At 45.9% G+C, this 14543-nt stretch overlaps 1 protein-coding gene across 1 annotated transcript in view; it reads left to right on the top strand.

The window, feature by feature from the left end:
• Window positions 1-11919: 11919 nt before the first annotated feature.
• Window positions 11920-14543, top strand: part of LOC144178825 (uncharacterized) — a 170067-nt gene continuing 167443 nt past the window's right edge. The window contains exon 1 of the mRNA XM_077706954.1: window positions 11920-12081. Within this exon, the coding sequence (XP_077563080.1) occupies window positions 12027-12081 (55 nt within the window). The 5' untranslated portion in view covers window positions 11920-12026. The remainder of the gene's footprint in view (window positions 12082-14543) is intronic.

Raw genomic sequence — 14543 nt, 5'->3', positions numbered from 1 at the left:
ATTGACAATTATTCACAGCTGGGAAACACTTCCTCTCACAGTCCTAGGTTAACTGTTTAAATTGCCCTTACAGGGCGGGAAGTTATTCACCGTTAAGAAGCAACTCGTATTGTTTATATAGAAAGCTCACTTTTTTTATTTCCTGTGCTTTTATAACGATGGGTATGCGCGTTCTTCGTGACACTCTTAATTGTCTGATCGCTTGTATTTCCGCCGCAAGGGATAGACCACTGTAGGCAAGGCTGTAGGCATCATTTCAGAGGAAATAATATACATCAATATATGGACTCATGCAATTAAACTGACTGGTCATAACGTAACAGACGACCTGCATTTTTGTTAGTTCAGTGTGGTACGTTCAACCCGCAACATTTTTGTATTGTCGTGGAATGGCAGGCCACAGTCAACGTTTGAGCGTTATTTGTAGATGTTGCTTTACTTCACAACACCAGGGTCATACCCACCCACAACCCATGTGAAACAGACACCTACGATCACACAATACATGAAAAAATATAAAGAAAAACAATAATATCGGATTTCATAAGTACGGTAAAGCAGGCAATAGTTACAAAATTGCTGAAGGTGCATTATCTATAGCACTCTCAATTTTGTGGTCACAGGCACCCATGATTGTCGGTTAGTCGCACTCAAGGTATGTACGCGATCTTGGTATTTTCTATTTATTATTGATAAAAACTGTTCAATATAATTTCAGGAGCACATGTTTCAACATACAAAAGTGAGAAAATATCGCGAACAATCATACATGTTTAATGCAGGTGTGAATGACTGCTGTAGGAGGTTTCCTCCTGTAGTTGTAGATAATTGTCCGTGATGTAACTGACTGCAAACAATTACACAGGCGTGTGACCATTAAATAACACGTGAACAGTAAGAAGCGCCATAGCGGAAAACAGTTGAAAGTTACGCTGTTTTTATTTTACATTTCGTTTGCCACTCGTGTGTTATTTTACAATGCCATGCACTGCGTTTCGCAGACAGGGAAGAGAAATTAACTAAACTCGAAATATCATAAATTTTCCCAGAATTATGTTTTAGCATATCCTGACTACTCAGAAAAAAAGGCGCGCCTTCCTGGCTTTGTTCATAAGAACAAGCTTTAACGTCTCCTCCTCTGGCCCAACCGTAGTGCACTACATGTCTACGATATGGGGTTGGGAGTGCAATTTAATCGAACAAATTCCGCTACTTTGTTGGCTTTCATTGTTATTGTAGTAAACGTTTGGTGTTCCCACAATATGCGTTGGTAAGTGTGCGTTTTATTGACGCCATATACAACGAGTTTGTGCCATAGGAGAACCAGGAAGGCATCGGGGGCTGGCATGCACAAATTTATTTTACGTGAAGCACTCGAACACGGCTGAGCTCCCGGTCCCGACTCTGTCACCAACAAGATACTCCGCAACCTAGATGACGCCTCCATCGCAAACTGATCGAATACTACAATCACTGTGAACTTTTCACTATCACTACAATTACTGTGAACAACTGTGACGAACTTTTGACGTCGTTACAATTCCGAGTCTCATCTGAGAAACCCTCGAAGTGTTTTTATACATTCTATCAAAACATTCGTTTGCCCTGTCCAATGACGCGTTTACAACAAACCTAGAATCCCATTTTTGGTACAACCGACATACTTTGCTGACATGTTGCGACTTTGTAATTTGCCCCTCTATGTTATCTCGTTTTTCGTTCTTTCATAAGCACCACCTGCTGGCTACTGTGTATCTTGTGTTCTTTATTGTATTTTACCGTATTTTTCAAGACAAGGTGTACTGTCCCGAAGGCCACTCAGCTGTTTACAGGCACCAAATAAAGCCCTATCCATTCATCTATCTACTACTGGCGAAGTGGCACACTCTTCCAGACTGGCCCACAGCAGCCATTTCTTTCATCCCAAAACCCGGCAAACCAGTAGACCTCGATCGGTATCGCCCTATCTCACTTGACTCCTGCGTTGGAAAAGCGCTGGAACACGTCATCCTAGCCAGACTAACCCACCCCGTAATTCAAACCGAAGCCCTCACGCAAGAAGTGCCTGAATTCAGACTGTGGTACCGGGGTCCTTGAACTCGGCCGAGGATCCCCGCGTTCCCCGAAACCACACCGCGTTCCCCAAAACCACACAGTCCAGCACTGTCCGCTATGTGCTTGCTGCCCTAGGTCATGTTCCATGCTACATCTACCTCTTCACCTGACCATCCCGTGGGATTGACCACTTTCACTTCTCCGATTACCACACGACCTTAGCTCAAGATCTACTACATACAATTATCTGTCGAAGGCGTAACCATGAAGGGGATATTGGGAACTTTAAACGCGAAGTTTTTTTTAAGGGGACACCGTTGCCGTTGTTCCCTGGCCGAATGTGCCATTCGTGCCTGGCGGCTCCTGCTCTCCGGCCTTCGATGCGTCTGGAGAGCACCTGAACACGCGCCGCGAAAATTGCTCAAAACCCTTCCCGCGGCGTCCAGGGCATCTAAGCTGCCTCAAAGTACCAAGCAGAGCAGGAACGTATTCTCTAACAGCAAAACGTGGGGCAGACCGCGAATGTACGCTTCGTATGCTGTCTCGAAGATGCGACTCAAGGCAACAATTAAACCCGTGGCAGCAAGAAAAAATGACGTGCATCGTGAGAACTACGCCCGGAAGCGACGAGCGGAACAGAAACGCCACACGCACTTCGGTCTCAACCCGGTTTCGCCGCGACGACCGTGCATTCATTTCAAACGGTGCTAGTTGAACTCAGTTCATAACACAGACGTTAATGACGATGAAAACACATAAAGCTTCACTGTACGTCGATTGCAACGGATCCGCCAGTTTGTTTTCTTCGCCTTTCACTTCACCACTGAAGAAATGAAGAAATGGAAACCTAATTGTTTAGGGTGGCATGACTCCTTTGTTGCTTATACGAGCATGAACTTCGGTGTCCTGTGCGGCCCTGAGAACCAAACGGAAGCAGCCACCTATTACCTCTTGTGCTGGAGGGACTGCTGCTACTGTATACCTTGCTAAACGCATGGGAGTAAGAAATTCTCCTAAGTTTGTGGGTATCGAGTAGGGGGGGGGGGGGGGGGGGCGGAGGCGGAGAGAGAAAGTAAGGAACAGGGAGACGGGTTTTCTGAAAGGTCGGACGAAAACATAAATCAGTAGCTTGCAACTGTGCTAAGCCTAAGGATACGCCGCTGGCTGTGTGCACGTACGGCTGCTCTGTTATTCCACTCTTTCGTCTCAATGTGGGCATCCTGTCTAGACAAACTTCCTTTCGTTTTACGCCACCCCTTAGGGAGCAGCACTGCTAATGAAGCACGACTCGTTAATGAAGCACGCTCATTAAAATAAGAGCGATTCGTTTCAGCGAGCGTTTTGATGATGAAGTTGAAATGAAGCACGCTCAGGATGGATTGACATTGCTGACTTCCCTCGCTCTCTGGCCCACTCTCTCGCTTTCTCTAGTGCACATTCTTCCCTTTGATTTTCTCTGTATTCATCCCCAGTGTTTTAGAACAAATGCTCTACTACGCCACATCTTTCAACGTCCTTCATCACGTCGCAAGTGACTTTAGTGATGAAGTTTTGAGGGCGGAAGTGTACTTCGAGGCCGGAATTGGGTTCAACGAGTTATCAGAGGATAGTTCTTCGAAATAAAGCAAAGATGTAGGTCGCCTTCATTGCCCCTGTAAACAGCTTTTGCTGCAGTTCTTGTTGATCTCGCGCCACCTGCCCTCTACATCCACTGCATTTATCCTGCTTTATGTTGTTTACCTTTTTTTGTGTGTCGCTTAGTCAGCCCGTCTTGTGCACTGCGTAACAGCTGGCTGCCATCTCTGGCGTTCGATTTTATTGCGTTTCACACGGGGTTGGAAGCGTTGGCACGTTCAGAGCCATTGGACTAGCGACTATGGAAGCGTCAGATCCCCTTGGGGGTGGCCAACGGCAGGATGAAGCTTGTGTCCGAGAATGCGCCAGCCACACGGGACGAATTACCGGGACGCGGTAGCAACAACAAGAAAACAAACGAAAAATAACCAAATTCCTAATGTATTTCCCCGGGCCTCTCTCGGAAATGCGACATCATTGTAGAAGTCCACTGTTCTATAAAGGAAGAGCGAATATGCATTTCCACACGTTGTGCATGGCAACACAGCCAGCGTTTCGGCACTCCAACTCCTTTTCTGTTTGTCCTCTATCTGCCTCCTGCTTGCCTGTTTCCAGATGTACGATAAATTGTCCTTGTTTTTTCTTATTGTTTTGTCATTGTTTTGCAGCTCTAAGCTGCTGTGCCGCATCAGTCCATCTTACTTTCTAGTGTTGTATCCTGAGCGACCCCGGAACAGCATTACGGGACGAAAGATAAGGGGAGGGGGGGATGGGGGCACTGCAAACGTTTGCGAACATACGTGTGCGCCATACTACTTTCAGTTGAAGCTACATTGCTGCAGAAGAAGCGATTGGGCAACGACGCGCCATTACGTTTGTTTTGAAGACAGTTTCGAGCTTCCCTTAGCCCTCGGAAGTAGCGGTACCTAATACCACCCGTACCGAGCACATTCTTTCTCTGACGCAGATGATCACCGAGGGAAATTAATAAAATATTTTCACAAAATACTGAATTGATTTTGGTTGGGTGTCAGGTTAATCAAAGAAACGCCTAAAAATGATTTCGGAACACTAACTTCCACCCCTGATGAGGTTATGCAACCCTAAGCGCGTCTTCGCTAATTAGTCAAGGCGTTTAAATTTATTGTAATATGGGGCAGTGTGCGTCCGGTTCTCCCCCGTCCTATTCGCGCCAAATTTCCACACTTTTATATAATAAACGTGCGCATTCTGGACTAGTTTTTTCCTTTTTTGGAATATTTGTAATGCTGGTAACGAGATTCCAAAGGGTTTTGCGTCTAACCATTACTGATACCATTGTATAATGACAAATTTCATCATTTATTGACGTCAAACGTTTAAAAGGTTTTCAAAGGTCCGGGATTATCTCTAGGACCCTTAAGGTGACCTATTTTTATTTCCGGGCCTCATGACCAGTGAGGAAAATATTCAAAAACAATTATCAGGCCATCAATAAATTTCTCTCCTAACGAGGGGTCAACGATTAAACATGGGTTCAAAAATCTTCATTAATAATAACTGAATGACCGAACGACTGACCAGCGCTCTCAAAACCCTGCACAAATTGCTATACACGGAAACTTCAAATTATTGTATTACATTCCTTGCATATCATAGCTGTTCATTAAAGGAGTATGTTTTCTTCAAATTGCACTCTTACGAAAGCTATCGCGGTTTTGCAAATCCATGTTGATCTGGCAGATCTATTGAAATATCGCAATGGGGTTTTTGTTTTATTAGTAACACACAAAAATATCCTGAAATGAACTGAGGGCTTCACCTTTAGTCAATTTCTGGCGAGAATAATTCGGATTATGGGCTAACTTTTTACAACTTCCTCAATGCTCGAAATTATATCCATACACGCATCTAAAAAGATATTTCTGGAGTTTACCTCCTAAGCGCGTCGAATTTGCACTTTTTATTTTCTCATATTCTTCGCTAGCTCTAAAGCCCGTTGCCGCGGCCGCCGCTTTTCTGGTGGAAGCGAAAAGCAAAAACGCTCATGTATATGAGATTTCGGCGCACGTTAAAGATCCCCAGGTGGTCAAAATTATTCCGGAGCCCTCCACTACTGCAAGCCTCATCGCCTGCGTTGCGGCGGTGCGTTAAACCTTAAAATCAACAAAATCAACCTAAAGCCCGTTGAAATAGCGACTTTCCACGCACGTTTCTGATGTAAAGCGACATGCGAAGCTGAGTACCTTTCGGAAGAAATGCGCGGCGTCAGCCACGTACCGCCTTTCTACTACTGCACCGCCTTTCTCAGCGTGTAATTCCCGGAGTTCAACGTCCCCGAGAAGCCCGATAACGAGGCTCGAGGTGCACTTTGCGTCCTCTTCACGACAGGGCAAAAAGAGGCTAGGGAGAGGGGGGAAGCGAAGAGGGACAGGCTAATTGAGAGACCACTTGTTGTTATTCATACACTTATAGATTAGTACTTATATTCTTACTAATATGGAGGGATAGGAGCTAAGAATATTTGATGGCAAAGAGTGGCTTCGAACAACCCGTATAGGAAAATTTGGAAGTCAATAACAAACGGACTTCTTTTTCCAGTGGGCTGATGGTTGTGATAGCAATCTTATTTATTGTTATGTGGGGGTTTTGGCAGGTAAGTACAATGAAAAACGCAGCAGAACAGCACAGAAAAGCAAGGCAGACATGCATTCCTACATATACGCTATTAGCCTAAGGGTGCTTTGCTAGTGCAGCACTTAGCGTGTTCAAAATGCTCACGTAATGACGCCTCGGTACATATCTCCACACATTCGTAAGTCTAAAGGCACAACGTATTTACTTGGTCCATCTTTAGTCGCCTAAAACGAAGGAACGTCCCAGGAGGGTACGGGGGCTCAGCTCGCATTTTATATGCCCTGGTTTAATTTACGCGATTTTGTTTTTAACTCGATTACATTATTTTATTGTTTTTTGAGCCCATGGACATTTTGTGGGCCATTTCTCGATTGCGACGACGGCGGTGACACCGGTTTTCCGTCCAGCGTAGTCAAGTAATGTTTCGCCTAATCAGGATTTTCCCGAATTAACTTTAGAGCCCTTGAAATAGAGCCATCGGAAATAAAATAAGTGACTACCGCGGCAAACAAATCAAGAAGTGTCATTCGGTGCTGGCGATAGCAATAGTTTCCCCCACAATGCCTCTCTGCAAAGAGAAAAAAAAAACAGTCATATAGTGTATACATATTCTCGCTGCGCGTTTTTCCGTTAGAAAACGCAGGCCACGCCCAGTAAAAGTGCTTGTGGCTGCCGGAATAAATTATACCGTATGCTAGCCATTTGCTACCCACATACTGTCATATTGTAACCCTTACCATGCCTTTTAATTTAGTGTGCCTCTAGCAAATAAATCCATCTCATAAAAGTTTGGTAGGGGTGCTGAGTACCCCACGGTGGACCTCCAGGATTTTCGCCGTAGCAGACGCATCGCAGGTCTGCCGCCTCTGCCTCCTAGGATGCCTGAAACCGAAGCAACTTCGTTCTCTTCTTTCTCTAACTCCGTAGCTGATGCACGCATCGTTGTAACTCCTGGCTTGTGATATTTGCGTAACAATATAAACAATCAGGACTATTCTCTATATTCCATCTGTTCTCGTCTCTCATGTGACCACAGATTTTGATGCGTCATTTTATTTTCATCGCAGTTGTGGCCTGATCAGTCTTTCGGTCTTTCTGTGTGTCTCCGCTCGTTCAAACACTCAACGATGAAACGCCTCCATCTGTGTTGTACCCAAGGTTCTGTTTCTCAATATGCCGAAACATTCAAGTTTTTTTCAAGAATCGTGGGGCATCAAGTGATGCGGACGTAAATAACTTACAAACTATTCGTTTCGTTGCCCCCACAAACTTTCTTAAGATCAGGAGGTCTATGTCGGGTGTGCTAGTCATCGGTCTTGGTGACTGATCGGCAAGCATAGCAGGTAAGGAGGAGGAGGAGGATTAGCTTTATTTTCCACTGCTTAGGAAAGGCTGTCGTTTTTTTGGGTAGGGGAGGTGCCCCTATTCCAGAGCCCCTGTAGCTCTGGCAGCAGGCAAGGAAAATGTATCGGTAACTTTTTGCTTTCCAGCATTCATTTTTAGAATCTTTATTCTTGTTTGAGCAGCTATGGTTGACCGACATAAAAGTGTAACAAAGCTAAAATCAGCAGACTAGTGTGTGAAACGGGGAAGCAAAAAATAGAGCGGAAGTTTGAATGCGAGAACCGCTGTGCATGTCTGTTCAGTGGTGTTGTTTCCGGCACTAACCGTGATATACGCAGTTGGTCAGGGCTGTCCCTCTGTTTCCGTTTCGAGTGTCTTTATTTATTTGTTCACGTGTCATTCCCTCTTCGTGAATGTTGGGTCAGGGTTGGCTCTGGGTCTTCTCTGCGAATTGTTGGCGACATGCCTAAGCAATCGTGTCATTCTGAGATGTTGTTGCTCCTCATTTCTGCTGTTACAGGATCGGGCTTCGTGAGGGGCGTCGTAACACTTCCGTGCACTAGGGCTGTAAAGACGTTCGGGGCCAGTAGATTGCGCCAAAACTGTTCTCACTGTAACCTTTTTAACTTGCGAGGTGTGTAAAAAACTAATTTTAAGGACAGTATTTTTTCACGTTGTTTTGGGGAGAAACAGTCAAGAGCGGCCTAAGATCTATGTTGGCTTAGATTGTGCCTTAGTGCTTGAATGCAACTTAAAGATAGCTTTGTTTGTAAGCTTTCATAGAACGCGCCTCAATTGCCAAAAGCTGCATTACAAAGGGGGAAAATATGTTCAATATCGACGACTAACGTAAGATTAGACTGGAAAATTGGGCAGAAATCTTCCGCGCCGGTTCTCAATGAGATGTGAGAACTTCGTTTTGTGCGAAGTTCTCCTTTTTGCACTTTATTCTAGCATTTTCGTGGAACTATCTATCTATTTTTGGGGGGGGAACAATGGGCAGCATCTTCAGTCTGTACTTCATAAGGGGGGGGGGGGGGGGCATTCCGCTGCAGCTTCACATTCGCTTCCTTGGTTTCATCTCTTCATTCCTGCGTTATGAATTTTTGTGGCACGAATGTTGAAGAAGATGTGCGAAACATACGTCACGGGATCAGGCCTCGTACGTGTCCGTAGCCATGTTTTCAAGTATCCCGTGAAAGGGGGCGGGGGTACCGTTTTCTGGCCACTCGGCCCCACCCGCAGTGGTGGCATAGGTGTTTTGCGGCTCAACATGAAGATGCGAGTTCGAACCCGGCCGCAGCGGCTGTTTTCTTGTGGGAGAAGAAGGACGAAAATGCTCCTGCGTTCGGATTAGAAAACGTTAAGTATCCCCTGACGGAATTAATTAATCAGTAGCCATCCACTAGGCTTCTGGTGGAGGCGAAAACGCCCGTGTGTTCGAGATTTTGGCGCACGTTAGATTCCCGAGTGGTCAAAATTAATCCGTAGACCTCCACTATGGCGCGCCTCATCGCCTCTGCAGCGTCAGCGCGTTACACCTCACAATCAATCAATCAATCAATCAATCAATCAATCAATCAATCAATCAATCAATCAATCAATCAATCAATCAATCAATCGATGGATCGAGCCATCCACTAGGAAAGACTAGGTGGTGCTTCGAGGCATTGAATGACCATTTCAATTTTCGCAGTCATCGGGAGAGAGCTTTGGCATAATACTAGACATCGAGTAGTGCGACTTTGAACTACACGATGAAGCTGCGGTATGACCTGCTTGATTGTATGTATATGTATGACTTTTTTATCTACGTTCGGGGAGACTGTTGGGGGGGGGGGGGGGGGGGGAGGGAGCAGAACGCAACGTCATACCGGGGTAGAAGTACCTAAATAATGCTTTCACATTGAAACCGGTGGAAGTGCCCAAAAGATTTTTCGGGCACTCAAGTTTCCCCACCGGGGTAGAAGTACCTAAATAATGCTTTCACATTAAAACCGGTGGAAGTGCCCAAAAGATTTTTCGGGCACTCAAGTTTCCCCGCGTGATTTGAAGGCGAAAGTCAGCTTCTCGACATCTGCATCGTATTTGCGACGCTTTCTTCGCTTTCGTTTCATCGTCTCGACGAGAATTACCCCAACAGGCGGACTAGACACCATTCCCGCGGCAGCTTCCCCACAGGGACAAATTTCCTCTGCGTGTACCTGTCCTGCGCACGTGCCGTCGCGTTCACCTCTGACCGGCCAGGCAACAGGCTAACTCTTGTTTTATTGCGACTTCGTGCAGGGTTGTCGTGTGGTTAGTGCATTTGGCCGCCTCTCTGTCGAACCGGATTCGAATCCCGCACAAATGCAATTTTTTTGTATTTATTGAAGACGATAGCCTTTCTTGGGTTCTTTAAACCTGAAAATTTTGGACTTTTGGTCTGTCTGTCTGTCTGTCTGTCTGTCTGTCTGTCTGTCTGTCTGTCTGTCTGTCTGTCTGTCTGACAGCCATGCGGCCAAAAGTTAAAAAAAAACTTTAGGGGCGAAGCACCTTAGGGCCTCGGGCTATCAGTGTCTCCTATAGCCTTATGTAGTCACGATACTAAAACGCCGGGACACTGATTTTCCACTGCGTCGCGCTAGAACATAACGCGTACTAAAAAACACACAGGGTCATTCACTTTCCAACGCCTCGCGCTAGAACGTTTCACCTCCATGGGCAAAAACGCGTACTAAACGAACACACCAGGACACTCGTTTTCCAACGCCTCGCGCCACTTAGCATGCTGCGGCGTGTGACACGAAGACAACTTACAGCTAGCCTGTCTCTCATTTAATTGCTTAAATCCGGTTCAACGCGAGAGACGGCGCCACCGCCTCAGCAAGCGCGCGATTGCTCCTCCCACCGGCGCTTCTCCGGCGCCCAATCAGCGCGAGCCGTGTGGCAAGAGAAATACTTACAATCTTCGAATACACTTTTACACTGCATGCTTCGCTCCTCCTCAGGTTTCACGTTAGCGATTTTTCGGGCGACAAGTTTATACAGCCAAACCCTTTCCGAACCACTAAATCTTGAAACGCATTTCGTACTTGTCAACATGGTTGAGCGAAAGAAAACAGGCATATTCGAGGCAAAGCACCAATGTACAAGTCGTATACGCAGTGTTCTTTCAATTCAAAATAAATGCGAGCTTGACATTTGCGATGGGTAATAAGAAATACGCGTTGAAAACAATATTTTGACCCAAAAATACAAAGAGAGCCTGCGCGAGCCTAGACCTCGTGGCAGTGTCCCAAGTTCAAGAGTATTAAAAAAGGTTCCAGTAGATGGCGCGAGCAGTGGAGCGAGGAAAAACTGAGTTCAATTCGGCAAATCCGTTCCTTGTTTATCGCGGGAGGATCAAAAGGGAGTGAAAGAGCATGGGAGGTGGGCGGAGGAGAACAGAGAGGCAGTTACGTGGCAGAGGCGGCAGAAATACATTTGCAGCGAAGTGAGGAGCTACGCGGCCAAGTTATTATTTTTACCAGGCCGGGCATTTCGGTTACCATTCGTGTTGCCGCTGACAACCAAGGTTATTTTTCGCGTTTGATGAAGCATCTAAGTATTCCGCCTTAATAATAATCTCTCACCGGTGGGGATCTCTAAGAATTGTTCTTGTTCTCGAAACAGTAAGCTTCACCGCAGTAATGGTTTGTATGCAGCAGAGCATCCTTTACAGGCTGTCTGCTACGTCTGAGGCCAAGCAACAGAAAATTGATTGATTGATTGATTGATTGATTGATTGATTGATTGATTGATTGATTGATTGATTGATTGATTGATTGATTGATTGATTGATTGATTGATTGATTGATTGATTGTGGGATTTAACACGCCGATGCTGCACAGGGGATGAGGCGCGCCGTAGTGAAGGGCTACGGATTATTTTGTCCCCCTGGGGTCTTTAACGTGCTGCGAAATCTCGACACACGGCGGTTTTCGCTTTTCACCTCCATCGGAAAAGCGGCCACCGCTACCGGGATCGAACCCGTGTCCTTAATCTCAACAGCACAATTTCTTAACCACCAAGCCACCGCGGCGGGTAGTGCGACTGCCGTGGCATATTCAGAACTCTGCGAGGAAAGACTTAGCGGGCATCTTCGCGGCCACGGAAAACCGTAGAAACTGACGAGTCGAGCGCTGCACCCTTTTTTCGCTGAGTGCTAGCGGCGGAGAGCGCGCACGTGAGCGCGTGCGATCGCCGCTGCCCCGGGACTGATCCCCTTGGGGAAGCGCGAGCGCGCTGCAATCGCGCTAGCCGGCGTACCGCGCGGGCTTCGCTCGAGCGGCGGCGGCGGCGGCGGCAGATCGGTGGGCGAGCCAAGTGGCGGCGCCGGTGGCCGCCGAGCCCGCTCTCTCGGGCCGCCCGCCAGCGTGGTCGCCGTGCCAGCGACGTCGCCCAGACCGCGTGCATGGATGGATGCGTACCCGTGCTCCTGGCGCTGTGGGCCTACGCCACCCTGTCCGGTCAGTGTTTGTCCTCTGCTCTGCCGGTGCGCGTCAGCTGCAGTTGCGGGCGAATTTTCCACCCGATTTCGCTATCGTCGCACGTGGCAGCCGCGTTTAGTTTGTTGATCCAAAACAAACGGTGTCTTTTTCGCGGCCTGCTTCGTGACTTCTCCGACGACTTGTCTTAAGCGGCCTCCGTCTATATATTCTTGACTTGAAACAATGACCAAACGGACGAATATACCTTACAACCAATATACCTTTAAAATGTTTGCTTAGTTCTGAATTTTGAATTTCATAATTTTGAGTTTTGTTTAGTAGCAGGTGTCGTACTAGTCATCGACAGTATTTAAATGGACATTTGTAGCAAATGCAAAAGTGCGGTATGTAGGTTTTGGCATACAGCGGTGGAAACGAAATCTTAACTTTAACTTCGCGCACCAGCTTTTTCTCCGCTCTTATGGTGAGATTGAGTGGGTTACATGTTAAGTACTACAGGGACATATCCCCAATACTTGCAGTGCATTGTTAAACCTCCACTTCACGAAAGAACAATGAATTTCCCGAATTAACGAGGAATTTGGGCTCCCCACAACCGTTGCCCAAGGCATAACGTTTTCCCGATGTTAGGAGGTTTCGAACTAACGAGATAGTTTGCGCGTCGCGTCAACTTTGTTTTAATTCGAGTTGGATTAATTGCACATGCTCACGTGGTACAATTCATTCTCATAACTATAGCTCCCTTTCCTCAGTTGCTTCATTATGCTCTTTTTGTTTCCTGTTTTGCTCGCCGAACACAACTTGTAAAATTATATGCGGTAGGTCGACAATGTGCAAGAACTGAACAGCTAATAACAAGTGTCCAGAACATCATGGCCTATTGTGCCCTTCCTAAAGAAGTAGGCTGTATGTGCGGGATGAGTTCGAAATCGCGCAGATTTCTTTCTCGACAGATTTCATCGACCGAAGAACACCGGCTCTGTAAACGAGGAAGTGGAGGTCTGTTCGCCGACTATTTACCCGTCTGAAAGGCGCAGGAGAGGACGGCTAACATTTTTATGAACCACTGTATGAGCTGTTAAGATGGTTGCAAAGAAAAAAAAAGAAAATGCTTAAAAGCATTTTGCACCGAAGGTGCCACAGGCAATGAAACGGACATCGCATTTGAAGCGTTTGTATCAACAACCCATGTCGCAGACAAACAGAAATGAGAATAGTCTGAATAGAGAAAAAAATCGCAAAATCACAAAGCTTTGGCCAATTATCACAGCGCAGGCGAAGAGCCCAAGACGTGCGTAGTTCAATTTGCGTGACGATTATTTCACGTCTGGTACCGTGGTAGCTCTAAAGCAGATACGGGGCTGCTCAGAACGTTTTAGGAATGTAAAAGCGAAAGCCAAGTTGAACCTTCTTTTGACCTTCTGTTGACCTGCTGTTGACCTGCTCTTGACCTGCTGTTGAACTTTGTGTTGAACTTTGCGGCCACGCCCGTCATTGCTACAGCCCCTTTGAAGCGCGTAACGCCCAGCAGCCATCGTCAAGAGTCTCCTGACCGCCCCCTTCGGTATCTGTACCTCTCAAGGCGGCTTGTGTTTTCTGCAATGGCATTCTGGTGATGGCGGGGTTTTCACAATGAGCAAAGTAATGATCTGGCATTAAAATCTAATCGGAATGCATAAAAATACACGGTTATACTTGTGAAAGCTTCATACATGGCATCTTATTGCTTCACCCCCTTTTTTTGTCATTGTTCTAGCCCCGTTCGTTAGAGTTCCGACCTTTAACCGAAAACTAGGGTCTGGTAATAGTGCGAAATACACTGCAGAAGCAGCAACGAGAGTCTAAACAAAAAAAAAAAACTAATCAAAACTATACAAAAAGGCTAACACAAATTTATTAACAAAAACAGGACCTGGCTACAAATACAATGCCTGACAATACGCCCTAATGGAAGAATGAAAATACTCTGCAACCTGCAAGTATGAACAATGTACGTTAATAATTACACAGCATATATTAAAGCATCAAGCAAACACTGCTTTAGCATAAAAGAATACATTGTAACTGTTGCTCTATAGCTCTATCCTTGATAGGAAAACAAAATTTTAGAGATTACTGAAACAATTGCCTTTAATTTTAGTAGCATTGAAATACCAGATTTAGGAAAATGTGATGCTGGCATGAACTTACGATTGAAGATGCTAGGATATTATCCTTGCTGATTATTTGTGACATCTTTGTCACACAAAAAAATATCAACGCCAAAGCCAGCGAATTCCAGGCTCGCGTTTTTCGACGAACATCAGTTAACGATATGTCCTCGATCTGCATCAGTTAACGACGAAAAAATTACTTGCGTTTGTCCACGCTTCGGCTGGCCTTACGCTACTTACCTTATTTTCCTTCGTTTTTTTTTTTTATAATTTGACTGGAAAATAAATTGAAAGAAACTTATTCTACGCATTGAATTAATACATCCA

The sequence above is a fragment of the Haemaphysalis longicornis genome, unplaced genomic scaffold (genome assembly GCF_048455015.1).
Source record: "Haemaphysalis longicornis isolate Haplotype H1 unplaced genomic scaffold, Haemaphysalis longicornis Haplotype H1 scaffold_4, whole genome shotgun sequence".
NCBI lineage: Eukaryota > Metazoa > Arthropoda > Arachnida > Ixodida > Ixodidae > Haemaphysalis > Haemaphysalis longicornis.
The sequence above is the reverse complement of the archived record's forward strand: the minus strand, read 5'-3'. Positions and strand labels throughout refer to the sequence as shown.